The 27,859-nt window shown below is 43.3% G+C and overlaps 1 protein-coding gene across 1 annotated transcript in view; it reads right to left on the minus strand.

The window, feature by feature from the left end:
• Positions 1-669: 669 nt before the first annotated feature.
• Positions 670-27,859, minus strand: part of HEPHL1 (hephaestin like 1) — a 33,514-nt gene continuing 6,324 nt past the window's right edge. The window contains exons 2-20 of the mRNA XM_035328676.1: positions 24,138-24,382; positions 23,116-23,328; positions 21,147-21,326; positions 19,882-20,136; positions 18,611-18,779; positions 17,755-17,894; positions 17,454-17,585; positions 14,527-14,738; positions 13,922-14,072; positions 12,812-13,024; positions 10,490-10,703; positions 9,195-9,334; positions 8,204-8,344; positions 5,820-5,926; positions 5,124-5,346; positions 4,284-4,423; positions 3,508-3,667; positions 2,457-2,537; positions 670-2,378 (exon numbers count right to left, since the gene is read on the minus strand). Coding sequence (XP_035184567.1) covers positions 2,176-2,378; positions 2,457-2,537; positions 3,508-3,667; positions 4,284-4,423; positions 5,124-5,346; positions 5,820-5,926; positions 8,204-8,344; positions 9,195-9,334; positions 10,490-10,703; positions 12,812-13,024; positions 13,922-14,072; positions 14,527-14,738; positions 17,454-17,585; positions 17,755-17,894; positions 18,611-18,779; positions 19,882-20,136; positions 21,147-21,326; positions 23,116-23,328; positions 24,138-24,382 — 3,319 coding nt within the window. The 3' untranslated portion in view covers positions 670-2,175. The remainder of the gene's footprint in view (positions 2,379-2,456; positions 2,538-3,507; positions 3,668-4,283; positions 4,424-5,123; positions 5,347-5,819; positions 5,927-8,203; positions 8,345-9,194; positions 9,335-10,489; positions 10,704-12,811; positions 13,025-13,921; positions 14,073-14,526; positions 14,739-17,453; positions 17,586-17,754; positions 17,895-18,610; positions 18,780-19,881; positions 20,137-21,146; positions 21,327-23,115; positions 23,329-24,137; positions 24,383-27,859) is intronic.

The following is a 27,859-nucleotide window of genomic DNA, read 5'->3' on the forward strand; positions in this document are numbered from 1 at the left end:
CTAATTGAAGTAAAACCGCTTTAAAATAATAATAATAATAATAATAATAATAATAATAATAAAAGGATTCATTCTGCAAAGGTCTGTTCTGTTCCTTTGGCCACTCTTCTGTCTTTTAAGAGCAGTTTCTGCCAGCTTGTGCTTGTGGGTGCCAGGGCTGCTCATTCCTCACCTCACAGATTCCCACTGGGAAGTTTTTCATGGCTGGGACTGCATTTGTCACCTGCCAAGCTCTTGGTGCCGGGACAGTTCCAATGATTTTGGACTACATAATCCAGACTTTCAGTCCTCGAGGGCCTATGCTCCTGGATACATAGTTCTGGTGACTTGTTCCTTTCGTCATCTCATCATTTGGTTGCTTTGCTCTGCGTTCCTGATAGTGCTTCAGTCCAGCACAGATTCTGTCCTTTGTTGCAGGTGCTTTCCACAGCTCCATGATGTGGGGCACAGCTGGACCTGAGCTGCCTGCTCCAGGCAGGCAGGCAACGCAAAACACCATGCTTTATGCTCTCTGTGATGCCTTCTGCTTGCTGTGGCTGCCTGCATCACCTGGGCAAGCTGCAGTGATGTCCCAAGGCCTTGGGGACCTCTGGAGGCCTCATTCGTGTTTCACAGCTGCCCTCCAGCAGAGAAGTGTGCTGGGTGAAATGATCTGTGCCAGAAGGTTTGTACAAATAACCAGATCTTTATTATCTTTGTCATCACTTTCGCTGGTTACTGTGGTCAGAATATGTTTACAATTCTGTTTCTAGGAAGTCAGACACATTAGCTATTCTAAAAGGGAAAGTACCAAATAATGTCCTTTATTAATCACGTACGTTTAAGTGAAAGGTTTTAATTTGTATGTATACAGAGAGGAAATGTTCTGTGCAGTGTTTTTGGACAGAAAACCTCAATTTCAATGTTTACAAAATGGAAAGATCACAGGATTTAGGGTATCTGTTTTTGTCAGCTCAAAGAGGAGATTTAGTAAATGAGCATGGAAGTGTTTATTGCTATAGTATAACTCCTGTTTGGGCTCAGTCCTGCAGTTCTGCCTCATGTGTGTGCTCTTAAATAACTGGAGAAAATGAGCAATCTGGAAATAACCAATAAGCACCCAAGAAACTTCTATGTATCAGCTACCTGGACATGGATCCAGGACACTGCTAAGCTGCTGTAAGAGGGACGGGCAGTCAAGCTCCCTAGATTTGAACATTCTTCAAAATATAGAGCTGGGAAAAATATAATAAAAAGGTACAGCAACCTGGATTTACATTCAAAATCTGACTTGGATAAACAGCTTCACAGATGTGTTAGTTCTGGAGTTCCTCTGCAAGAGCTGTATCTGACAGGAGCAGCTGGCTGGCAAGAGTGAGCACCATCTACACATGAGCGATAATTCAAGTATCACTAAACACGGCCGGATTCTTTCCTTCTTCCCTGCAGACCACAGACATCAGCCTCCTGCTGGTTTCATTAAAATTAGGGGGTGAAGTGCAGCTTGGTGCAAAGAAGAGTTAAAGAATCAGGAGGACCACAAGGAGCAGCAATTACAAAGTCTAATAACTTTCTGGGAGGTTGCTCAGGGCTAGATTTTTAAAGGGATTAACACAAACTGTAACAGCTGCTGAGCTCCATCAGGTGCTAAAGTATATTGGTCGGTACCTAGGTGCCTTTAAAAATCTGTCCCCAGTGTAGTTTCCTCATTTAACAGGGTGGGGGGAAAAAAAGAAAAAAAAAATAATAAAGAGAATTGGTTAAATGTCAGTGAATCATTGAGCCAGACTCCGGTGTAAGCCTGGATTCCCCTGGGGACACCGCAGGGACTTCCAGACTTACACATGTGCCTTCGGGAGCCGGCACACTAAGACAGGCCCCCACGGTATTTGGTGCAACCCCTGTGCTTCTGCAAAGGGCACACGGGTGCAATCTTGCCCGCTCCTTCCTCCCATGATAAAATCCCCTCATAGCCAGAGCATTGGCCAAGAGGTCTGGGCTTGGGCAAAGCTCAGCTGAGAGGCAGCGGCATGGGAACGGTGGTGGGTGGCTCTTGGATCCCTGCCCAGCAGCTCACGTTCGCTGTTGTGAGTGTTGGCTACGGGATGGGGCTGTCAGCGTGCGTCTTGCTCCAGGTGCAGCAGCAGCATGTCATGAAATCCAGCGCAGCTCCGTGAACAATGCTAAAATTGGGGCTTACAGGGAGTCTGCTAGAAACGCGCTTTTGTCGTGCAGAGCCTGGTACTGAATCCTGCTTCCTTGGCGGGTGGTGAGGCAGAAGAAGGTTAACATGGTGAGCAGCAGAACAAGTCCAACAAAAACAAAAGCTGCGAACATCAGGCTGGCTGCTCCAGGATTCAGGATTTTGTCCAAAAGAGTGCCCTCTTGGCTGTTATAATCTGCCAAAAGAGAAGTAGCTCATGAGGAAGCTGCACATGAACCTGAAAAGTTTAAAATAATATGTTAAAAATCCATACCCTTTGCTGTGGTCCTGTTTTTTGCAGTGGTGGTATCATCAACTACAGTTGTGACTCCTCCTTCTGAAGGGGCTTCCCGCTCTGTGCAGAGAGAGAAAAAATGTAAAGTCAAAATCTTTTTTTTTTTTAAAAAAAAAAAAAAAACTGGAAAATTAGCACTATTTTTTTTTTCAGTTCCTCCTACATTGATAATCTGAAATCCTGATTACATCAGCAGTTATAGATTGCTCTAGGCAGCTCCATGGGCAAAGTCCCCCTCCTCTACAGGGCTCTATTACTTCACTTCTGCATTTGCTTGTTCATTTGAACAAGCCAGAAGGAATATATAGTAGAAAATAAATACACCTTGTCCAAGGCAGGAGGATTTGGGCTACATTTGGCATCACATTTATCCTCCTGCCACTCCAGGACAGTGCAGCCCCTGCGGAAGTGTGTGGCATGCGCAGACTGTGCTGCCCCAGGCAGGAGATGCCAGACTCAGGTGTTAGTGAAATTTTGTGATGTGCAGAGGCTCACAAAATGCTTCTGACTTCACTCATAGGTGGTAGAAGGGACCAGCATCTCTCAAAATATTTGCCAATATTACTTAGTCAAGGGAACAGCTCTTTCTTGGGCAGGATGAAGCCCATTTTCTGGAGCACCTCGTAGCCCAGCTGGTCCCTGCCTGTGCAGCAAGGAGCGTGGATATCCCTGTGAGCAGCAGGGGCTGTAGGAAGGAACCAGCCATAAGCTACAGGCCAAAAAAGAGCTTTGTAGTTGCTTTCTGCACCACCTGCGGATGACTGATTGTCCGGAGACCACCACTGTCTTTAAGGGATGCTCTTGTGAAGCACCAGTGGTTTTCAGGTTGCAGAGCAGAGGCAGTGCTTGCTGTGCCCTCAGTGCATCCCTGGATGATGCTAGCTGCCCAGGGCAGCATGCAGTGATTCCTAGGTGCTTCCCACCAGCGGGCAGGGTGCAGTGCTGGCATTAGCTGTCTTACTTCCCTGCCTTTCATCCAAACTGCTGCAATACGCCCTCAGAGCCCCAGGACGGATTTCTGGTACTTCACCTGATTTATTGATGGTGTAGGTTGTTTCCATGCCAGCGTGGATGTGGTCGGCTACGTGGCAGTGCAGGAGCCACGTCCCAGGGTTTTCTGCTACCAGCTCAACGGTTTGGAATGTCCCAGGAAAAAGGTCATACACGTCTCCTCTGTGGTCCTTATCTGTCTGTGGCAAGGCAAAATCAGCATCGTTAGGGTCTTGCCTTACTGTACTCAAATACCCCCCGGCACTGAAATACTCCAGTCTGACTTTTTGCTTCTCGAGGCAGATTAAATGCTTCTTGTTATATGTTTCTAGTGTGTCCCATGGAGGGAAACTGAGGCCTGTGGAAAGCCTTAATTTAATCAATTAATTAACAACAGGAGACTCCTCCTAGGGACTTAGGGTGCTGGTTGAGCACAGGTAGCACTTTGAAAGACAATTTTTTCAGGTGGTCCTACCAGTATCAGACTGTCACAACATCAAACCATTCTGTAAGCAGGGGTAACTCTGGTTTCCTCCCTCTCTCTTCCCTAGAGATTAGCCAGGGGAAAATATGTATCTTAACCTACCTGACCTCTAATAGTGACATTTGTTCAGGTTCTATAACAGAACGTGAGTGGTAAAAGCTTTGCAAGGATCCCCTTCATTTCATATTTCCTTCACATGCAAACCTCCCCCTGATCTCATCATCAGCCCGGGACTGTATGTCCAAGCTGCAAAAATAGGCTAGAACTTGGATATTTTTTGGAGGATTTTCCCATCACACTGTACAAGTTTTACTTTGATTCATTTTACCAACCTTGAAGATGAAGGTCTGTGCATGGAAGTGCACTGTATGTATATCTACTTCATTGCCCATTCCTATCAAATACCAGTTTGTCGTATCGCCTTCATTCATTGTTAGACCCAGCAGACTGTTATAAATTTTCCCGTTGATTGCTGGAAGAATGACAAAATAGGTCTGATTAATAACTGGCCATAGCATGGGTGATGATAACCTTCAGGCAAGGAGAACAGGTTCCTGGCACATGTGTCAAGGCAAGGGCTCTCTGGAGTGACTGCAGGGAGAGAGCCACATCTTCGTTTCAGTCCCCACACAGCTTATCATCTAAGGGCACAGCAGCAACCATTTAGCTGTCTTGTGAAGCACTGGGTAAGGTTTTCACTTGTTGGGATCAGACTCCTGAACAATCAGGATTTTGGCTGAGAAGATACATGGGAAAAGAGGGAAGAGTTGTTGCCTCAAACAAGTAGGAATCTGGAGAAGCAGAAGTTTGCTTTGCCAGGGCCATTTCTGTCCCCATTTGTTCAGGGCGCTCTGGCTCCTGGGCTGGTTGTTATTACAGCTACATTTTAAAAAGTCATCCTTGTAGTCCTACAAAGCAAGCCAACAAGGAAGGCAGCTCCCAAACATCAAGGGAATTCTGGCAGGGCAGCCTCTCCCCATGAGGGTGAGGTTGAATTAGCTTGTCAGAAAAATATCTTGGCTGGACCTCATGAAATCTTTTTGTTTCCAGTTGCTACAGTTTATAAAGATGTCATGTGGATGGGTAACTGCAAGCCAAGTCAATGTCTTCCTAAAAGGGCTGTGAAAAATAAACCTCTCTCCTCTTGGCTGCTGCCACTGAGACCTACATACCATGCTTGCTGTTGCCTTCTACAAAGTCCTTAGTGGAATTGAAATCATCAGGATTCTTATGAAGGTATGTTTCAATGTTTTCTTTCAAATACCAGGATTTGTTTTCATCAAACACCATAAACAGGAGGGTAAATTCACGATTAATGTCTTTCCTCAAACCATTTTCATCCAAAATTCCTTTTCTGCAAACTACAAGAGGCCCAATGAGACCACTGTATGTGTCCTGAAATGAAATAAATAAATATATTACAGATGTGCTAGCTCATCCAGTTTAAAAAAAAAAAATAGAAATAATCTACACATTAAGTAAAGATAAAAATCCTTTTCCTATCAGGTGAGAAGAAATCATTACTATATCTGATTAGACATATCTTTCTTTGGACACATTACTCCCCAGATTTAATGTCCCTGTGTTAATGTACCAAAGCAATGTTTTGTCTTCACCCAAAAATCCCTTCAACTATTCTTTGAGAAGGGAATCACATTACCATAGTGTATCCCTGAAGATTTTAGAAGATCAAATTGCCCAAGCATATGCAACTGCTAACAAAGACGACAAAACATCTAGCTCTGTAAAGCCTTCCTCAAGCCTATGGTCCTTGCAGAAATGAGAAGCATGTTCCTTTCAGAGACATTACGCAAGATAGCATGCTTTATCTGAAACTATCTAATCTTGAATGACCATTTCTTGCTTACCTTTACAAAATTTACTGTTGAATAGTAAACCCAAGTGATACAGTTTGGATCTGTTTTACCAGGGCCGGATCGCTCTGGAACATTCCACCTGTAGGTGTTTATTTCCCCTGGAAAAAAAAAAAAAAAAAAAAAAAAAAAAAAAAAAAAAAAAAAAAAAAAGGAACAGTTTTACCAAGAACAGCTGGGTATTAGAGGCTTTGAGCAGTATGTAACTGAGACCTGCTACCCTCCTCATCAAAAAATGATCTGCATCAAAACTATCTGTGCAAGCACGCAGGGATGGCATGTGGATGTGTTTCTGCATTCCAGGAGATCAGCAAGGTTCCAGGGTTGTAAATGAAGACACATATCACCTGTGAAAGGAGATCTGCAGATGGTGCTGCAACCAATGGCAAAGGGGAGCAGAGATTTCCTGATCTCTAATTCTAAAAAAGAAAAAACACCAATTTGATGGGGAAATTATCTGCTTGGGTGAGAATTGGTTCTCTATATTGAACACAAACAACGTACATTCAGATGAACTGTCTGTGTGCTGTGTTTTCCCATTTTTAATTGAATAATTATTTATTTTCTGGTACTCCAGCAAAAAAGGCAGGAGGCCAAGAAGTGGTCAACACCTTGTCCTTTCAAGTGCTGGACAAATGCTGAACCAGACAGCCCAAAATTATTCCGGGTGACGAAACCCGAGAACAACAGGTAATGATACAAGTCACGGGAAAAAAAGGAAATCCTGGAACTGTTGACTGTGGTCTTGGTATAGCCACAATCCAAAAACTGCCAATGGCTGTGGGCATTGAGCAAAGCAGAGTTTTCAAGCTTAAATGGCTGTGAATTGTCTGAGCTAGCTTTGTGTCACAGAGCCACTGCAAAATTTTGGTGGTTCATGCAATAATGGGTGTTACGGTATGGCAATAACTATAAAAAAAAAAAAAAGGGAAGAAAGGAAAAAGAAAAAGAAAAAAAAAAAACGATGACTCTCAAATATCATATTATATAGCACGAGTCTCATGTAAATGATGCAATACCATTTAATCTTACAAGCACTTTCTGTACATTACAGCATGGGTTTATTGACCTCACAGAGATCAAAAGGCTTTTAAGGCACAACACTACAGAAGTAGGACAGAAAACACCACCAAGAAACCTGTAAGTCTCAGAGGCATTCTTGCCCTGGAGACATACCCCAGGGAATAATTTGACATCCACCTTTATCTAACCTATGTACCATCTTCCCTATTTTTGAAGGGCTGATGTAAAAAGAGAGACAGGCCATGGTCCTGTGCAACTTCCTTGTTCCTTACTCCTCACTTTGGGATTTTGGAGGCTGTAGGGAGAGAGATGTCCTCTCTGCTTAAAACCCAAAATACTTCAGATGGCATCAACATTCCATCTTTGAAGTGCAGGTGAAGCACATCCCATGAAAGGACTGATAAAAAAGATAAAAATTATGTTTTCTCCTGGTTAAGCAGAGGGGAGAAAGGGAGGGGAGGGGACAAAGCTGTGGCAGCTGAGAACTGTTTTTGGTTAGGCAGCTAGGGATCTACTCCCTGCACCTCTTTACCACGCTCTACATGGTCTCGTTAGGAGCTGGAAGCACTCTGGGGAGCACGAGGGCAGTAGGACATCAATGTGAGCAATGACAGCTTGAGGATTTAGTAGGACTGGATGGGATCTGGTGAGCTGGGCCCAGGTGAGCAGTCAGCATGGTCTGGGGGAGGCAGCCAGTGAGGGCTTCTAGGTGCTGGGGGGAGTGAAGTGCCCAGGCATTATTCTGGTTTTGAGGGATTTGTTCTCGTTGTTGACTGCTGCTTCCAAACGCCTGGGGGTACATCCTTAGATCTTGCTGAGTCTTTTCCCTTGGCTTCGTGGACACCTTCCCTAGCTCATGCCAAGCCTGCTCCCGTGTGGGCACAGGAGACATTACAGCAGCGAGCCCAGCATTGCGCCTCAACCATCGACAAGTTGGGTGTACAGTAAGGGAGAGGCAGAGTTAACATTGCCCACTGCAACTCTCCCCACGTTCCCATTTTTAAAACTTTGTTAGAGCAACAGTCTGGAGCTAAACGCTGGTTTAGGCTTCGCTTGGCCATGATTATGGGCCTGCTTCTGCATTTTTGGAGGTTGTCCAGTGATACTACCTACATTCCTGCTTTTCTACCCCTGATAGGAACAAAGGCTTGTTCTTTGCCCCAGCATGCTCACTTGATCAAGAACCGACATGCACAGCAACACAGAGAATCATATCTGAATAAACGTTGAGCGTATTATGCCTGGGAGAGCATATAGGTATGAATAAGCTTGAAAGAGGGAACATCGTTCCTGCGTTAAAATACTTTTATACACGGCCTTTGTAGCTCAAAGAAAAAAAATATGAACAGCCTTACCTGGGAGGGTAATTGGTGTCTCAGGTTGTTCTTCACAACCCACTTCTTCTACACCGTGTGCACTCACTGAATAAGGCCTGCTGGCTTTGTTCTTAAACACGATCAGCACAGAGTCACCAACCTCGGCACGGAGTAATGGCCCTAAATTAAAGCAGAAGACGCTGGTGATTAATGCTGCTTTTCTGAATTTCAACAATCTTCCAATGGCTTGGCCTCGGAAAGGAGCCATGGGCTCTCAAAACCTTTAGGCTGCTCTGTCCTTTCAGCGAAGCAATCAAAACCAATCAGCTATCTCAGCTGATGAAAAATTACATATATATACATAATGTTTTTTTCTTTCTTTTTGCCAATCAGAATAATATCACTCTGGAAATAGGTCTCTGGACAGCTTGTTTTTCAGGAAAACTTTTGTTCATATCTTTCAAAATTGTGTTTCCTAAAGTGGTAGTAGCTTTTTGTTGTTGTTGTTTTGTTTTGTTTGTTTTGTTTTGTTTTTTCCCAGAGCATTAAACTATTTTTTTTTCTGTATGGTACTAGGGAGTGTTGACTATTTTATGATCAGTTGCTGCCTACTTCTCATCCCATGAAAAACATGATAAGCTGATGCTTATTTTATGACATATATAAAATTTTGTCTTGTCCAATTTCAGGTACTAATCTAGCCCCTTAATATTGAGTTAATCTACCTACAAAAGCTTCCCCCATAATACATGCTTTGAAGTTAAGGTGAATCCTGGAATTTCGATTTTTGCATCCTCCCTGTTAGTTCTCTTTCAGAAACTCCTTATTACATGCTTGGGAATAAATCATCTCATTTGGAAAACATCTTTACACTCAGCAGTTATACAGGCTGGTTGTAAAATCACTAATCGCCCAGAATAGGCATCAACGTTACCTCGTCTTTGTTAACAAAGCTGTAAAATCTCTTTTATTTTGGAAATCAACCCTCTCACTTATTTCGTTCAGTCTGTGAGCTTTGAGAGCTACTTACCCAGAATTTCCAGGTGTTCCTCCTCCTCTGTCCGCACTTTGTGCTGCGTAAAGTTGCCATTTGTGTACTCCCTGTAAACCACCTTCTTGTATTTTGTACCAATTAGGTCTTCCCCTTGGCTCAGAAAAATGTGCCCATAACTGCAAAATAAAAAGGCAAAAATTAAAAGCACCAACCCTTACATATCTAAAAGCTAGTAGATGTTGTGTTATTCTTAATAGGTGTGACAAGAATATACAGCTTGGTCCGTCATGCTGATTGAGGGGAAGCCCTATGTGCTGCAAGAGGTGTTATACAGCAAGCAATAACAATGATAATCCTCAGTAAATGCACGCTGTCTTCAGACAAGTACAGCCAGAGATATATTGTACTCACCACAAACATTTGGGGACGTAAATCCGTCAGCAGAGCTGACAGACCAGAAACAAGGTTCAAGCTACGTGTGGCTTTGGACTCTCACCCCAGTGCCTCCTCCACCCCAATAAAAGACACTATCTTTCCCTGCAGACCCAAATCCTGTTACCACGATGCCTGCTTTCACTGGCTTGGATATTAGACTTATCACGGATATTATGGGCCAGCGGAGGACACTCGCAACCTCTCCTCTGAGCTTGCTGCCTCCTGGCTGCCCTTCTCCAAGCTCCCCCTGGCAGCTGAGTTGCAAGGCTGACTCACAACATACAAAATACAGGCAACAAGTGCCCAGGAGTACAGCTCACTGTAGTGAAATACTGTGCGTACAGCAGCAGCCTTTTGACAGTGATGTTTTTGACAGTTAATATTTTCTGTAGGCACTCCTCTATATTTTCAGGTATATTTTCTGCTGACTCCACCATGCTTTTTTACAGGGTGCAGCTTCCCAGCCACAATTTCCATTGTTGTTGTTGTTGTTGTTTTGAAATATGTTCCTTTCTCCTTTATTTATGTATTTATCTACTTGTTTATTTATTTCACCAAACAGTGGTCTCAGAGACCACAAGATCATGTGTCTTGTGCACACTTTCTGCTCCTTAGCACAGAGCAGTGTAGATGTGGCTCACTCACGGCCGTTACCACACGTGGATTTAGGGACTTGGAAGCCTCCCTTGGTTCAACAGCATGCTGAGACGCTCAGAGACAAAAACATTTGCATATGCTGCCTAGTCTGCTCTGAGAGGTTATCATGTTATAAATATAAAACCTCTCAAAGAGTGCCTCCTAAGAAGTACTAGGCTGGCTTCATGAAAGAAGACATTTACACTCCTTCACCATAAGTAGGCCCCACACCAAGCAGCCTTTTTTTTTGCTTCACATACCTTTCCTCATTGCTGCTGACGTTGTAAATCTTTGGTTCTGAGCTCTTATTTGAGGCATAGTCCCACTCCACCTCCTCCGCAGCGATGTAGAAGATCCTCATGGTGTTGTGCTGCTGCTGGGCTCGGGTGGCATTGCGGCAGCTGCTGACCTCGTAGAGGTGTTTCATCCCCCCAACAAAGTGATCAAAAGTCCTGCAAACTACTTTGAATGTGCCTGGAAAGAAAATCTCTTGAGATGTAAGTAATTCTGGAAAATAAACAAGCAGGCTGGAAAATTGAGTCCTGTGCCTTGTACATCCCTGATCTGTCCTCCAAAAAAAAAGGCCCCTGATCTGTGATGCTCTATGGAAAGCCAATCAAGGGGGTGTTTATTTCACCCATTGTCTTTGAAAAAAACTAAGGGGACTGAAAGGGAAATTAGCTGGCAAGATGGATACACAGCAGTCATCTCCTTTAGGTGTCACGTGCTCCTTGTCCCTGAGACATCAGAGTATGGGTGTCCAGGCACAGCCATGCCCATGGAGAGCACCAGGAGAAGCAGGGGTAGCGTGGCCACGGCATGGGCTGAGAGCAAGGGGCAAACCTTGGCAGAGGCTGCTGAAAGCTACTTTAGTGCTAAGGGACACTTTCCCAAAAGGCTTGAGATGGCTTTAGTTGGCATACGGTTTCTGATGGTATTGGCTTATGCCTGCTCAGAGCACTGACCCAGTGCCTATTCAGAGCAGCTCTGTGCTTTTGACCATGGAAAGCTTCAAATGAAGTGGTGAGATTGGAGGCCAAACCACCACAGGCTGAGCTTTCTGTGGCTCTGATGGTCTAAGGCTGCAGTAAAATTGGGGACATCTTTTGGCAGGACAGTGTGCAGATTTTAACATTTGTTCTCCCCCTCCCATTTACTGGAGCAGAAGTTGACCACAGCATGGTCCTGTGTAGCTCCACCTGCTAGCACTCTTGTGAAGGAGGAAAGCATTTACACAGCCGTTTTGTGTATGCAAAAGCTGAGAAATCCACTGAATTATACGTGTCCAACTTATTGAGTCAATGATGGAACAAAATTGGAAACATAACTTTGTCCTGGCTAGATCTCAGTCCATTCCTTGTGTTTCTAGGGCAAAAGTGATGATAACTTGCAGTTAAAAACAAACAAACAAACAAACAAAAAAACCACAGGTGCTGATGATTGTAAAGATCTGATCATTCATTCATTTTCCCTTGTGGTCAGCAGAGGGTTAGCTGGCAAAAAACAATGCACGCCTAGTTCAGTTGTTCGGTGTAATTCCTGCAGTGCAGTTTCATGACAGACAGTGCAAATGTATGGGACAGACACAAGAAAAGAATCTGCTGCCTTGTAGACAGCAGTGCTGGAGGTCCAATCATGGCTTGGTGTGTGCACACAAGGCAAACGGATATTTCTATTGGGTGCTCCAGCCAAGGGTGGCTTTTGGCAGAGCCTTGCGCAACTCTCATTATTCCTTTGATTTAAAAACTTGCATCAACGGGAAGAAAAGTAACATTGCACTCTGGCTTAAAGCTTCTCTGAAGTATCTCCAATGAATAAATCACCCCCACAGTTTTGAAGAACGAATCACTGGATTAGACATGAAAATAAAAAGTATCCTTTATGTATATACTTCTGAAGAACCTCTTAAAGACCAGGTATTACTGAAGTTCTAAAACACCTTGCATGACACTGACTATCTGCAAAGCAGTGAATTTTATCTTTGATAAAAAAGCTTTTTTGAGAGTTATGGAAATTCTGTGAGCATCCCATTAGCTATCTGTCTGCCTGCTGCTCTGCCTGTCTCAAAGTCTTCAAAGCCTCTGCTTATTTATATTTGGTTTACAGCACCTTGCCAGAAAATTAGCCCAGCCTGAATTTTCGGCTATGTCAAGTCCCCACAGTCCAGACAGACTCAGAGAATGGTTGAGGTTGGAAGGGACCCCTGGGTCCATCTGGTCCAACCCCTGCTCAAATAGGGACACCAAGAGCAGGCTGCCCAGCACCATGTCCAGAAGGTTTTGGAGATCTTCAAGGAGGAGACTCCGTAACATCTTCAGGCAACCCGTGCCAGGGCTCCATCATCTACACAGCAATAAAGTGCTTTCTGATGGTCAGAAGAAACCTCTTGTATTCCTGTTTGTGCCCATTGCCTCCTGTCCTGGCACTGGTTGGAGCCTGGCCTGGCTCCATCCCCTGTGTGTGTGTCCCCATTTTCAAGCTCCCTCGCACTCCCTGAGTAGGGCAGAGCATCTCACTGGCTGTTATTTAGGCTGCCTGATTTCTGCAAGTGCCACAACACCAAGATAAGCTCAGGAACGTACCCACACGGTCTGGCTGCATCAGTGCTGTTCCTGATAAGTGAGGAAACAAGGCCAGGCCATCCCTCGTCGTCCCTCTCAGGTCAATGGTATTTCCTTGAAACTGAACCCCATGCATGTCATAGTGACTGCCCAGCCCGATGAGATGCCAGGAGACCTTGTCGTCCTTGCACATGGCCAGGCCTGGCAGGTTACCAAACAAGTAGCCGTTGACAGCTGGAGGAGAAGAAAAGAGCCCAGTCAGTGGCCCATGGGTTGTACCTCAGCACAGAGCCTCCTGCCACCTTTGCAGCAAGGGGCTCATAACCGAGCAAGTCATAACATTAATTAAAGAGGCATTCTGCATCAGAGATATAGGTAGTATAAAACTTCAGTATGAAATACCACCTTGTAACAGAAAAATAAAATAGGACCCAGAAAACCTGGAGGTGAGTTTATAAGAAATGGATTAAAAGAGGAATAATCACTGCAAGGTGCCTGATGGTTGAGACATTGTACCTACAATGTCTTCACACACTTTTTGCTTGGTAGTTTACTGTTCACTATCAACATATATTCTCAGTGCTCCCAGGAAAATCAAAGCATGATGAGATTATGTGATTTGATCAAGTCTGTCACATCAGGAATATATTTGAGGATGTCTGTGCTGATGTCAGATATTTATATATAGAAGTGACATTTACTGGCCTTTCCCCTGGTCTTTGTCGCTCTGCCAGAGGTCACTGCCCAAGCAGAGCTGTCAGAACAGAGAGGATGAACCTTCATTATCAGAGTCAGTGCCAAGGCAGGCAGCTCATTTTAAATCACCAGTGAACACCATTTTTTTCTGCAGTTGGTTGACTCTGGCACTATGCCTTTTTATATATCTAGGTGTTGTATCTAAACCCTACACTCTGTTCCTTTTCTCCAGGTGTAGTTTGTAGGTGGATGCAATCATTGTTAATGTGACAAAGGACACAACATACGTTCAGAGGACATGGGGAGCTGGCCATACACTGACTGACAGCTTCCACCTCACCCTCCAGGGCATTGCAGTCAGCTGTGAATGATGATAAAATCTGCCAATGATGAATGAAGAAAAGGTATCATTAACAGATACCAGGTATTTCGTACCATGCATTTTATTGGATTCCTTGAAATCTTCATCATTTTCATCTACTTTTGAAGGGTCTCCAGTAAATGCTTCGATATTCTTGTTCAGATACCAGCTGTCATTCTCATCAAAGATTGAGAACAGAAGGTAAAATTCTCTGTCTATTCCTTTCTGTAGCCAAGGAGAAAGCCAAGACATTAAAATCAGTCTGTGCAGAAGTAACCAAGTGATATATATATATATATATATATTGTAACAAAAAAATCTTTCACCAGAAAGCTGCAGCAGCTTTCTTACTATATAGAGGATTGGGGCTGGTGCTTTTGCATCAGCCAGAAGAATAAAGAAAGTAGCACTAACTTAGCATGGAAAGATGCATTCATTGGTAATGAGTGCATGGAAAAGATGAAAAACCTTTCAGGATTCGTTCAGGACAAGCCTGAATACTGGCAAATGCAAATTTCACCTTCTTAAACACCCCCACAGGTCAGCTTTTAATCCAAGGAATGATATTTGTTTAATCTCTTCAGTCTGAGCTGGGAACTGGGCAAATCGGCCCATAAGGCCACCTCTCCCCAGCCCACCACCCTGCTGTTTCGGGGAGGCCCATCTCCACGCTGAGCACCTGTGTCCCATCCTCATTCAGGACGTTCTTCCGACAGACCAGCAAAGGCCCCACCAGGCCGGAGTTGGTGTCCTTGACGGCATCAGTGGCCGAGTAGTAGAGATAGGTGAGGCATGGTGGGTCGTTCTCACTTGGACCTCCGTTTTCAGGCACTCTCCATTTGTACGTGAAGGTTTCACCTGCCTTAACGTGGGCTCCTGGCTTCATATATCCTGCAGAGAGAAAATTGAGAAGCACCCAGGTCACAGGAAGGTTATGTCCTCCAGAATACGAGCATTGGCTGGGGGTCAGACGTAGCCACTGCTTTCTGCAGGTGGCCTCTCCCTTGCAACCACAGCTCAAGATCCGTCCTGCGGGCTGGTGACTTCTGCCATGGGGACATCTCGCCAGAGCCCAGTGCCCTGGGGACACACTGAGCCATTCCTCGCAGAACAAGTTCAGCTACATCACACAGACACCGCCCGATGCTATCTGGAGGATCTGGGTTCTGTCAGACCAGATGTGCAGAGCTCATCCTTGCTCTTAAATGGCTTCCTCTAATGTCTGTAGCTTTCCTGCCCTATCATGAGATTCATCTGAGGTACGAATGCAGACTGACTTTTCATTAAGCACCACGAAGCAATTACCTCAGCGAGTGGAGCTGCAGTTGTGACTGTTTAGAAATTCAGCACAAATCTGATCCTGGTAATTGCTTCGTTTTGATTTTGCAGCAAAGCACAGGAACCTCTGTCAGAGTCTCCAAAAGGTGGCTGCTACCACTTTCTTTAGAAGCTAATTTGGGGTGATTGTCTGCTGCCCTGCATGGGGTGGCTGTAGCATCACTCATGTAATTTAGCCACTGTAAAAGGGTGTCGGTATCCACAGAGAGAGGACTCATAAAAGGGACTGGAAAGGAAAGTTGGGAAAAGGGGTCAGCCCTGCACCATCAGAAGAAAAAATTACTAAATAACTCTTTTGCTCTTTGGTATGAGGAAGATCAAACTAGAAATTTTATTTAAAGCTGAGGCACCCATTGACTGGGTTTTCTCAGCACAGTCAGATGTGTCTGTCAGCAGCAGTCTGCACTGATTTGATTCTCTGTGTGCTGCCAAAAGCCTGGAGTGCCTCATGGAGAATCCTCTTAACGAACTTAGACATGAATGAAAATATCAATATTTAAACACATACAATCTGCCACAAACTGCAGTACAAAGCAGGGTACGTCTGCAGTGGTATCTGATGCTATTAAATTAATCCTGCAATGGTGCTCAATAAGGTGAAGAACACTGATGTAGGGAAAAAAAAAGAGATTGGACAAGTGTTAATTGTAATATGGAATATTGCAATATGGAATATGGAATATTACTGAGAGCACAACTGAAAAACAAATTAATAAGCCTTATGTATGTTTATATACTGTATTTTCATATGAAGAATATACACTCAGACAAAGCACAGGCTTTGGAAAGTCATTGTCCCTCTGTATAAACTTACAGCCCCTGTAGAGGCCATACCTACATACTTTTATATATGGGTATGATGGAAATCCAAGACACTAGGGTTACAGGGAGAGAAGGCAGAAGGATTGTTAGGAAGAGATAAATCTCGAGTCAGTTTCCTTTCCAAAGACCCAGAGGTGTGCAGGTCATGCTGCTGCTGAATTGTAAGATTTGGGTCAATTTTGTTCCACATTGAAGGGTGCAATACTGATGGACATTATTACCGGAGAGGTTTAAACAAAAACTGAGCAGGACTGTGAGCAGAGAGAAGAGAAGAATCTGCTTTTCCATCAGAAAAGTATATCTGACATTAGGATGTGTACAGGTGAATTCAAGGCTGAAGTGAACCCTGATGTTTCAGGATACAGCTTGGCCTGCTAACAAATTTGTTGCGTTGCAAGGTCAGCAACTAGAGACAACAGAATTTTATTCAAGCCTTTTGTGTCAATGTTATTGTATGGTTTTATGAGTTTTGCATGCTGACCTAATTCTTTTAGCACAGTGCTCAAAAGAGGGATTATGTTCTGGGAGTTCCTTTCTGATGTGTTGCGATGGAAACAAAACAATTCCGACAACAAGAAGGATAACTTTCTCCTTGGTGCTGTTGCTCATCTAACATAAACACTATAAAGTTTGGACACGTGTTCTAACCCTAATCTAGGTTCCTTTGGTAGTCAAAGGAAACAGAGACATCTCCAGGGGTGACCTACTGTCTCTTAAAACAGGTGTTCAAAGTAAATGAGATTTCCTACACTCTGAAGAGATTGATTTTTGCCTTTGATTGAAGAAGTTGCCTAGCAATTAGACATAACACCTTACATTTAATGGTTAAACTTAGATGATAAAGATCCCATCTTTGCAGAAAATGAGAGGAAGCCTTTGGTAAATGCTCTGTTCTAGCATTTACATAGTTATGAGGATTAATAAGAATTGTTGCTGCTTCACATTCTGGGTCAATCTGGTAAAAGATGCCTGTATGCTGACTGTCCTGGCCATGAAGGAAGGGGAATACCAGACCTCTGTTAGAGGATCCGGTGTGAAGAAGCCCAGACCAGGGCACAGCTCTATCCAAAAACTCAGCAGGGTCATCACGCCAGATCCTAAGCAAAAATTTTTTGGAGCATGTTCAGAGTAGATCTGGGATGAGTGATATTAGATTAGAACTAAAGTAAATTGGATTGGGCTTTTGACTTGTACTCAAAATTAACAGATGGACCTCAGCTGTTTTCAGTGACTCTGTCTGGCACATGTCCAAGGGAAAGAACATTTACTGAGACAGACTGGGAATGTCCCTCAGGCTGTGATATGTAAGGCAGACACAAATTAAATCAAATCATCCCTTCCATTCCTTAATACCCACAAAAAGGGCAAAGCTGCAGAGCAACAGGAGAAGATCTGCAGATTCACATATTCTGGATGTCACAATACATCAGTTCAGTCAAAACTTACCGTCTAAGTAGGGAGCACCTTCTGACAGTTTGCTGAAGCTTACGCCATGAGCCATAATGCTGTAGCTCCTTTTGGCTTTGTTGGCAAAAGTAACTAGCACTGTATCTCCCACTTCAGCTTTTATAACAGGACCTTAAAGAAAGGGAGTTAGAGAAAGTGTTAGAACCACCAACAAATGTAATTCTATCTAAACAAGACAGCACTGACTAGCAGCTGAATGCCCCCAATTTCCCTCTGGATCCAAGGGGACTTCTGCTTTCAAGCCCAACAGAATGACAGGATGGGAAAACATTCACCATACCAAGTATTCCTAGGTGCTTCATGTTCTTTGGCTGAATCTTCCTTTTACTGAACGTTGCATCAGTATACTCCACATAGCGAACCTTCCAGTATTGCCCTCCTATCCTGTCAGTCCCTTGTGTGAAATATATTGCAGATTCACTGTGGATTTAATGAATCAGACTGGTTAAATTACTAGAGGTTTGTGCAGAAACCTTTCTTTAGGATAAAGTTATTACCCAGCCATGGGAGAAATGACCTTCCAAGTTACTAGTTTGCATACACTTTTCCAGCAGGCTAGATTAAACATTACTGAGTTGAATTACAGTTACAAATTAGTTAACAAATGGGTATTCATTGTGCATTAGACTTCCATGTGTTTAATTTCAACTTAGGACAAGTGCTCTGTCAACTTATTTCTAACTACCTTAGGGCAAGACCAGTGCTATTACCTGTGCACAATTCGTCTTTAATCTTCTTCACTTTTCCTGGGAGATACTCTAACATAATTCGTCTCCATCAGTTATAACAAGGGGGGGAAATCTCCCATTATAGTACCTCTGAGATACACCAATTTCAAGTGTGAAAACTGCCAAAGGAGTCTTGACATAAGGGTTTCCATTCTGATGAACTTTGCATGCCTCATCAGGGCTCACTTTCTCCGTGGACTTAACGATGGAGAGAGATAAGTACTTCCAGAAGGCAACTCCTAAGCATCGCAGTTACAAATCTAATTTCTCAACAAAGTTGTTTAAATCCTCCCTGCCCCATTCAATTAAAATTAATAACAGTGCAGGACCTAACCCTGGTGAATCACTATGGAAGTCTCACCCAAACTCTTGAAATTAAGCACAACAGGAGAGGATGAGAAAGCTTACCTGCCAGTGGCATTTAAACCCTGCCCAGTGAATTTATCATAACCGTCAGGTCCATAATTCCAGAGCACTTCTTCAGCAGCAATATAATATCTTCTCTTGTGACTGACTGGTGAAGGCTGAGACAGTTTTTCTTGGCAGATCTGTACATCATACAGTGCCTCCATGCCACCTGGGAGGAGAAAGAGTCTGGAGACAGTCCTTGGCCAGCTGCGGAGTCAGCAAACTTGTGGGTGTAAAAGAACATTCAGAACCTTCTTGTGGGTATAAATGAACATTCAGAACCCTCTAGGCAAGAGCTATGTGGATTGGAAAAAATGGCTAGGGTCATTTGGGTAAGTTTCTATTTTTAGAGACTTCTGCCTACACTGGGCTAGACACTAGCACCCTTCTCTTGCAATTGGTACATTACCCCACGGGTGGAATCCACTGAAATCTAAGGCACTCTTTGGTGGGTTATTTACTCTGTTCCTTAATCTGGGTAAGGATGACAGAATGATTTTGGGGATCAGAGTGCCTCCTGAAATGTGCAACATAGCATCACCTTCCCCTGACTTCCATTGAAATAGAGAGGTTGGTTTATTATCACACTGAAGGAGTTGCTAGCCAGAATCAAGTCTCTCTGCCTAATAATAATCCCACTGAAGTGAACATAGAAGTTCTTAAAAGTAAACAATTTTTACAACTTGTGGCTGTCTGATATTATAATTATACAGTTCCTGCTGTCACAGACCTAGTTTATGATATGTGGCTTTCAGGTTCTCGCACCACACAAATACATCATCATCATGAAATTCCTTCATGTAAAGGTGTCTTACCAAGCTTCTGAGCACATTGCTAATTTTTGTCTGATTTCTGTAAAAAAAAAAAGCTATGAAGTGTTCATCTGGCGTAATATTTCTTAAAGTGTGCATATTTATCTACAACAAAAAGTGATGATGAAGGATCTTCTCATTGACCACCAAAATCTCTAATTTATATAGAAAGTGCTGTGTCAACACTGGTTCTATCATGCTTTTCTCACATTAGTTGCCCATATTTACACAGTTAAGTTATTCATTCTAGCTGAATACTTGGCCCAACACACATAATTTTCACTGGAGACTAAACTCATGATGTTTTTCTGATGAAATAGTTCTCAAGTGTTCAGTTAGTCAGAAAAGAAGTGACAAATCATGCTTCCACTGGAAACATCTCTCAGTTTTCTTTTCCTAGCATACTGGAGGATGGAAATTCTATATCTCATAGGATCAGGAAGATCTATAGCACCATACCTCGCAAATGTTCATTAACCTGGCAAGTTATCAACCACCTCCCAGGGTTCCCAGGAGTCATCTCTGCTGTGATGAATGTTGCTGGGAACAGACCAACGACATCTGCCCTCTGGTCTCTGTTGGTGAAAGTGTGGCCGTAGAAATACGCGGCGTGGATATCGATCTCACTTCCCATGCCAATCAAGTGCCAGGACATGGGAGTGTCAGCACACATCTCCAAGCCAGGGAGATTTCCGTAAATATAACCATTAAGAGCTGAAAACAAAAGTAGGAGATTTTATGATGGGGAAAAGAAAAGTGTCAGGTTCCTCTGACCTCCTTTCTAAGCATGATCCTTTCCTGGAAAAGAATCGATGATTGTCAACACTGAGTCCCTAGTTGAATAAGGTGCTCATGGGATCCCTGATGGAGAATAACATTTTTGAACAGCCAGCTAACAGCTCAGAATGATCAAATGGCCCAAATTCTCTGTCTGAGTCTATGAGAAACTTCCTGAGTCATAAGAAGGTATTACAAAGGCCCAGTCATCACAAAAAGTCCTGATAACAAAGTTAATTTGTTCTGCATGTACTTAGGATGTCTGGAATCTATTCCCTCTAATTCTGAGTCATGAATAGCTATTATATAGCTGGCTCAAGCAATTAAGATTTTAAAATTATGATATCAGCCAAATCAGTCTTAGTCAGCTCTCTCTCCCTCAACTTCCATACCTGACAAGGTTAGGAGAACTTTAGGAGAACAAGATTCATATTTTGCAAAATAATTTAGTTCCTAGGCTCTAAGGAACAACCAAAATACTGAGAAATATCTGGATTTAACTTCTTACACCAGATCCCAAAGTACTATTACCCCACTGATCTCTGAAGGGCAAGAGTAGCAGTACCAGCCAGTCCACCAGTCCTGACACCTTTAGAGAGCCTGAAATGCTGGACCCTTCAAATACACAAATCTCAAAGTGCTCTGCAGCCTCCTTTCCTCTTTTCACAGGTGGTCAAGCAGTCACCAAAAGGCTTATGTCTGTTGCCTAAGATAAAATGCTAAACAAGTGACAGAGCTGGATGTGAAAGCTGAATCTCCTCGCTGCAAACCAGTATGCTGTATTGTGTTTAGGGAGAGGCTTTTACCAGCACAGTACTTCAACATCCTGAATCATTCCATGGTGTCACAGATAAAGAAGAGATACCACAAGAGACAGAAAGTCCCAGTGAAAAGAAAAGAGCCTGATCATTGCTATAGGTCACCATTTGCTCAAGAGTCCTGCTCACCATGCATTCGGTTGCTGGTCTGGAAACCTTCATCTTCTTTGTCAACTGTTGCTGGTTCTAAGCAGAAGGTCTTTATATTCTCATCGAGGTACCAGCTGAAATTTTCATCTACAATGCTAAACATCAGGGCAAAAGCATTAGCAGCACCAGTCCTTTCTATTGAGGTCTCATCTGCAGTTCCTAAATTGCAAACGAAAAGGAAAGTGCTAAAAAGAGCCTTGGAGAGGACTGAACGTAAAAAATGACAATAACTTTGGAGCATTCGGGCATAAATAGTGGTCTGCCCATGATCTATAGGGCATGTTGAATTTCATCTAGTTTTGCTGCTCCACGACACCTTAACCCCCCCTCCCCAACCTTTCAGCAGATGGGTGCCTCCAGTAGGCAGCTCATCTCACCTAAGTTAAGCTGATATTTAATGATCTGCTGATATGACACAAGCACAAGCAGCTGCCAAAAGCTGTGGTCCCACCTTTTTTTCCATCTTTTTCCCACTGTTCCCAACCGTGCCCACCAGTGAGTATTAACATTTGTGTAGCTATGCAGTGAGCCAGATCAGAAGCCTGATCCAGCTGGAAACCAGTGACTTTTGTTTTGGCTGGGAATTAAGGAGAGGCAAGTGGTAGCCCACAGTTGTGTTGCATGGGAGCGGCTCGTGGAGCATACCCTCGGAACAGCTGGCTAAATGTGGCTCACTCCTCATGGACTAGTGAGGAAGACTAGACAATTAACTAGGACAAGTTATTTAAATTTTAGAAGCCTTAAGACAGGATGAGTACAATCTATTCAATCTAATTTGAGTATTGGTATCTGAGGGACCATATGGGGGACAACCTGATACTATAGGAGTGGTGACACTGAACAGTCTATTATTAACCACTGAGGGATTTATATTTCATCTAATTGTCCAGTCTACCTCTGAACCCTTAAAAACTTTTTCTTCCCCAATGTCCTCCGGGATGGAGCCCCAGAGCCTTGCTGTCAGCCCTGTAAGGAGCCACCCGTCACCATCAGAGGGAGGAGGCCTAAGGCAGTGGCATTGTGCAGATATCCACCTTGACAAAGTCAAGACCCAAGATGCAGATAAGCTGGCCTTCCAGGCTGGGATTGTTTTGAACATGCTATCTCCTAGCTTCATGCATTATCCTAAAGTTATTGGCTCGGTTTCACATGTTCAGGAAGTTCCTCAAGAGAAAAAAGTCTGAGACATCTTAATTGTGAGTAAAGCTGGACACCCTGCCTATCCTCTCCACACTGAAGTTTTTCTTTTTTTTTCTGAATATCTAAAAACTACTTCTTTATATAAAGTTAGAGCTGGTTTTGTACTGCAGCAGACACAGGAAAGAGGTGGCAGATTTACACGTGTCCCAGGTGGAGAGGAGTTGATGGCTCAGCTGACAGAGGGGAGAGAGTTGGTACATGGTTTGAGTGCTCCAGCACAAAATTTTCATGCTATAAGTACACGGGACAGGCTGTGACCTCAGCTGTTCAGTGCACATTCCCATACAGCTGTGAAATAAAACTTAGACACAAAAATCCTTAAGGGAAAAAAATGACAAGGAACATTGGGGTTTCAAGTATGTAAATGCCAATGCCGAAGTCACCAGCCCAGCCCTAATTTCACTTCCTGGGCAATGAGTCCTTTGCTTGTCCCGAAATGATCCCAGTTTTGGAACGTTTATTTTTGGCCTCGGCCATGCCCAGCTGGCCACAGAGCATGCTGCAGTCCCTCCACCAGCCGAGGCAAATCTCTTGTGAAGCCAAAGGGGAGCAGGAAGGGGGTTGTCCCAGAGCTACAATACCTACCCTGGGGTGCTCCTGGAATGGCCCAGCTATTCCTTGCCCCCTTTTTATGGGCTATGTAGGGATAGACTCTAGACCATCATGTTTATACCTGTAAGCAAAAATGACTGTTAAGATGCCAAGCTTGGCAGAGGGGCTTGCTTTGTCAGTGTTTCTAGCTCAGTACCTTTTTTACAAACCAGCAGTGGCCCAATTAAACCAGATGCAATATCTCTTGGTGTGTCAATGTGAGAATGGTAAATCCAAGTCAAGCAGTTTGAGTCTGCCAAAGTTGGGGAATAATCTTTCCTTACTGGCCATGTGTACGTGTAATTTCCACCGGGAACAACAAAATCGTCCTCTTTGCTTTTACCGCCAGTTCCATCTGGGTAAAGCGCGCCTAATACATTAAAAAAAAAAAAAAAAAAAAAAAAAAGGAAGCTTTTAGCTCCCCCTTAACCGTTTTCATTAAATAAATGCATATTTTCTTCTATTTTATCACAGCTTTCAAAAATAATAACACTCACAAACAAAGAATTACTGAGAAATTGTGAAAAATTTTCAAAGTTCTGGTTAAAACAGTCAAAAACTGTTGACAGCTAAAATGAATTACTTATCAGTAGATTAAGCTTTTAAAAAACAGGCTTTAATTTTTCCATGTCTCTTTACTCTCATCAAACAGTCACATACACATTTTGTCAGCTAACATTATACATCTTCTCACAGAAAACTGATGAGAATGATAAATGTAGGCAAATCCATACACCTCTAACCAAAATACACATGCATAGGTTAGAGATTCTGAAAATTATATCATGTATGCTATACACCTATAAAGAGAAAAAGCATTCACTTACAAAAACTCTATCTATTCAACAGGCTAGAAGTAGAGAGAAGGAAGGAAAATACTTCTGTGACTAATAATTCAGGAAAATAATTCAAGGAAAAAAAGACCCACCTAACCTGTTTCAGTGTTGGATTTATCCCAGGCATCAAAGGTTTGTGGCAAAAAGTTTTAAGAAATGAGGATGTTCCTGGGTTTAGTCATCAGCTGCAATTACTGATGGGTTTATGAGAGGGTGATCTAAAGTCCTCTGATGTCAATGGCCAAAACAATAAATACTTGGACAAACTCCTAGCCCTGACATTCACTACTCCAGGGGAAATGGAGAATAAAAGAGAAAGGAGAAAGGGCAAACCAACTTTTACCTTCAGAGTCCTTGTCATAGAAGACCCCATGTGGATGCACTGAGTATGGACGGGAAGCAAAGTTTTTTAAATGGACAATAAAGACATCCTCTTCTTCTGCCTTCAGGACTGGCCCAAGGAATCCCAGCCAGGCTGCTTTGGGGATTTCCTGGGAGTATGTGTCATCAGTGAATTGCCTGAAAATAGCCTTTTTGTACACACGCCCTATCCGGTTGGCTCCTCTTGTTGCATACACGCTTGCAAACCTAGCGTTGAGAAGGGAAAATAATTTAGAGACAAAAAAAAGTCCTTGAAGAGTTGATCAAATAACAGGTGCTTACAGTGCAGATAAATAGTTCCCAGGGACAAATCACATAGCTAGTGGATCTAAGAGTGAGAAGTCAACCTGGACAATGCTGTCAGGGTCCAAGCCCCTTCCTGTGCAGTACTTATCCTGCTTGCAGGTACTACACAAGTGCTACACAGGTACTACAAACAAGTCTTCACTTGAGGACCAGTCACCCAGGACTTTCTGTACAGTTTTAGCACCTTCTCACTCTTTCGCAAGGGCAAAACCTCACATCTAAATGCATGACTGTTCAGGAGAAGAAAAACAAATTAATTCAAAGTTTTTTTAAAGCCAATAAGAGCAATTATAATCAACTAGTTTGGCAACCCATAAGAGTAGCAAAAGGTGTTTTTTGCATGAAAGGCATAATTTCTACTTCCCAGAACCCATGTTTTATAGCAACTTCAAGTGATGGAGAACCCACCACATGGTCAGTGGCTGACGTGTTGTGGCTATTAAATTCCTGCTCCCTTTGAATCCCAAACTGCCTTTGCAGTCTAAAATCATCTAGCTCCATATTCCAACAGCTGGTTCCCATCATGACCTGTCTCTGATCAAAGAGGCCACATACCATCAGGAATTTATTTTCTAGGCAGACACTTGCACAAGTTTTAATTAATTGATTAAACTGCCTCCTACCTTTTTTTTCTGGACAAACCAAATGCACTGACATTCTTTATGCCACAAACCTTCCCTGACATTCTTTTCTGAAAGCTTTCCAATATTTCCCTATCTCTTTTGAAGTCTGAACACAAGAACTACACATAATATGCAAGTAATATTGCAGTTAAAGGTGCTCCCTGTTAATACTTCTTATACAACTAGAAATTAGTTTTGCCCTTTATAATTTCATACTGGCAACCGATGTTTAGCCCATCTGGCATGATACTAAATCTTTTTTACTTCTCTCTAGAATACATCTGACAAGTATGATACACACTCTTCATCCCTAAGTATCCTACACAGTGTCCAAATAACCACACTTGCTGCAGAAACAGAAGAGGACTCTATGACCAACTTCAACATAGTTGACTGCTCCATGAGTTTTTGCATCCCTTGAAAATTGTTTGAACTTTTATGCTTCCTGAAATAAACTCCTTAAAAATTTGAGCTAAGTTTTCCTGAAGTATCGCTGGCAGAAACATGGCAATTCCATATTTATATTGATTTTTTTTTTTTTTGGCTGATCAGTTCATCTTCTTGAACACATTCTGTTTTGCCATTTATGTACACAACCAACAGCATAAGTGCTGGATGTCACAGGAGCTGAAAGGTACAATTTGCTCTAATTTCTTCACTATAAGATCCAATGCTCCCCTTTATCAGGCCGTCTCTACTTGACACCATAACTCACAACATCCCCCAACTGTGGCCATTGCACCCCTGTGGCCACTGCCTAAACCTGATCACTGAAGTGATAGAAATCTGAATGCCTCCCAGAAGAATGGTTTTTAGTTTGAAAAATGTGGTTTATAATACAGAGTCCTCAAGAGCTATTTTGGTACAAATGAAAGCATTGCCAGTGGCACCGCTGTGGCAGAAACAGCTGCCTAGAACAGAGAGGAAAGGACAGAATAAAATATGTTAGATAAATACACCTAAAAAATGTTGTTAAGGAGCGAGCTGCCAAGAAGTCTGGATCTTCAGCAAATTAGCAGCTCTGTGGTAACTCTGTGTGCACAGAGAGACCTGGCAAGTCACCCTGTGCTCGTCCAGGAGAAGATACCTTCCACTGCCTGGGGGAAGAGCTGCTACCACAGATTAGTAGGTGGTGGTAGTAGCAGTGCAGTGTGAACGCCCATGCTGCTTTACCTCATGGCAATGTATTCCTGTGGCTATGCCCTAATTCGAATTATAAATTGGTGTTTAGAATGGCTTAAAAGAAATTTTCTCTAGGGAAAAAAAAAAAAGTCAAATAGATCCATTTTTTTCCATAAAGTATTTATTTTCAGCAATTTTTACCCAGTTTTATAAGCAGCCAAATATTTTACATGAGGCACTGCATTGGCACTGTGCTTCTCCCATGATGGCAGAGCTTTTATAGCCCTGGCTATCTGGCCAGACAACATTGCCTGCTCTCCCATAACTTCAGACCTCTGGGACACACTGCCTGCTCTGCAGAACTGTACTCCAAAAAAAAACCAATCACATCTTGGCCAGGCATGTTCAGATGCTTGACATGAGTCTAGCTCCTATAAATGCACAGAACGGGGAACCTAAAACCCATTAAAGTATTGAGATTCAGGAAATCACCCTGAAGACTTCCTTTGTGCCTAAAGCTGTGCTACAGGTCATCTCTATTGACCAGATCTGTGCCCATCTCCTATTCAAAGACATCTAGGAGGTAGGAAAAAAAAGTATTCTTAGTGCCAGCTTTCTGAAAGGAGGTCCATTCAAATAACCCATCCATTCAGAGCTGCAGAGCCCACTGTCTGTAACAGGTATCATCTACTGCTAGTCACAAAGCAGGTGATGCTCTTCTGTGCTGAGCATCAGGGGATGCAAAAGTCATGGATCCAGCAAGGGATCTCAGCACAGAAGCAGAAACTTAACCTCTTCAGTCTATTTAACTACGGGTTTTAGTTAACCTTATACCCAGAGAAAACAACCAGTCAACTCCGGGACAAATTCCCACACCCCACTGATGCTCTCACCATTGTGTTCTGGACTCAGGGTCACCCATAGCTCCCTTTCCTACCAGACCCACACTTCTCAAAGGGCAGAAGAGCTTCCTGCCCAAAAGGCACCAATGATGCCCTGGGACTTTCTTGAGGTGCAGACACTTCAGCCTCACTCCTCCTTCTGTCTGGAAAGGGCTAGATCCCACTTCTTCTGCCTATACAGAAATATGTATTTTCAGCGTGCCCTTTTAGTTGCCCTCCAAAACCTGGGACCAGACCATGCTGGTTGTTGTGAGTCCCACTCTAGGTGTCAGGCTTCCCCATTTCATCCAGGAGGACTTCTGGAGCGCTCGCCTCAGCCTTTCAGGTAGATGGTAGCTCTCTGAAACTCAACGTGGGTTGCTGTGCTGTACATTACAGTGCTTGGAGTCCTTTGCATAAAGCCTGTCCACACTGGAACTAACAGTGTCAGCCATAGGAAGCTCATAGAAAGGATGTATGGGTGTTAGTGACTTCTCTTTTGTACCGCCAGATGCTGGAACAATTGGTCACCTCATGTGGGCACAGGATGGGGATGGTACCTCTACCCAGTGCCACAGTGCAGCCAGAGGGAGCTGGCACAGGTTTGGTCCCATGTCCACTGCTACTCCATCAATGGAACACAGAGGTTTTTCCCCTGTCCCTCTTCTTTCTTTCAGTGAGAGCATCTTCTCAGTGCTCTGTGAAGTCTCTGATGCTGGTGTAGCACCACTGCACCCAGAGGCACCAGTGCA

Source organism: Oxyura jamaicensis, chromosome 1 (assembly GCF_011077185.1).
Source record: "Oxyura jamaicensis isolate SHBP4307 breed ruddy duck chromosome 1, BPBGC_Ojam_1.0, whole genome shotgun sequence".
In the NCBI taxonomy this organism is placed as follows: Eukaryota; Metazoa; Chordata; class Aves; order Anseriformes; family Anatidae; genus Oxyura; species Oxyura jamaicensis.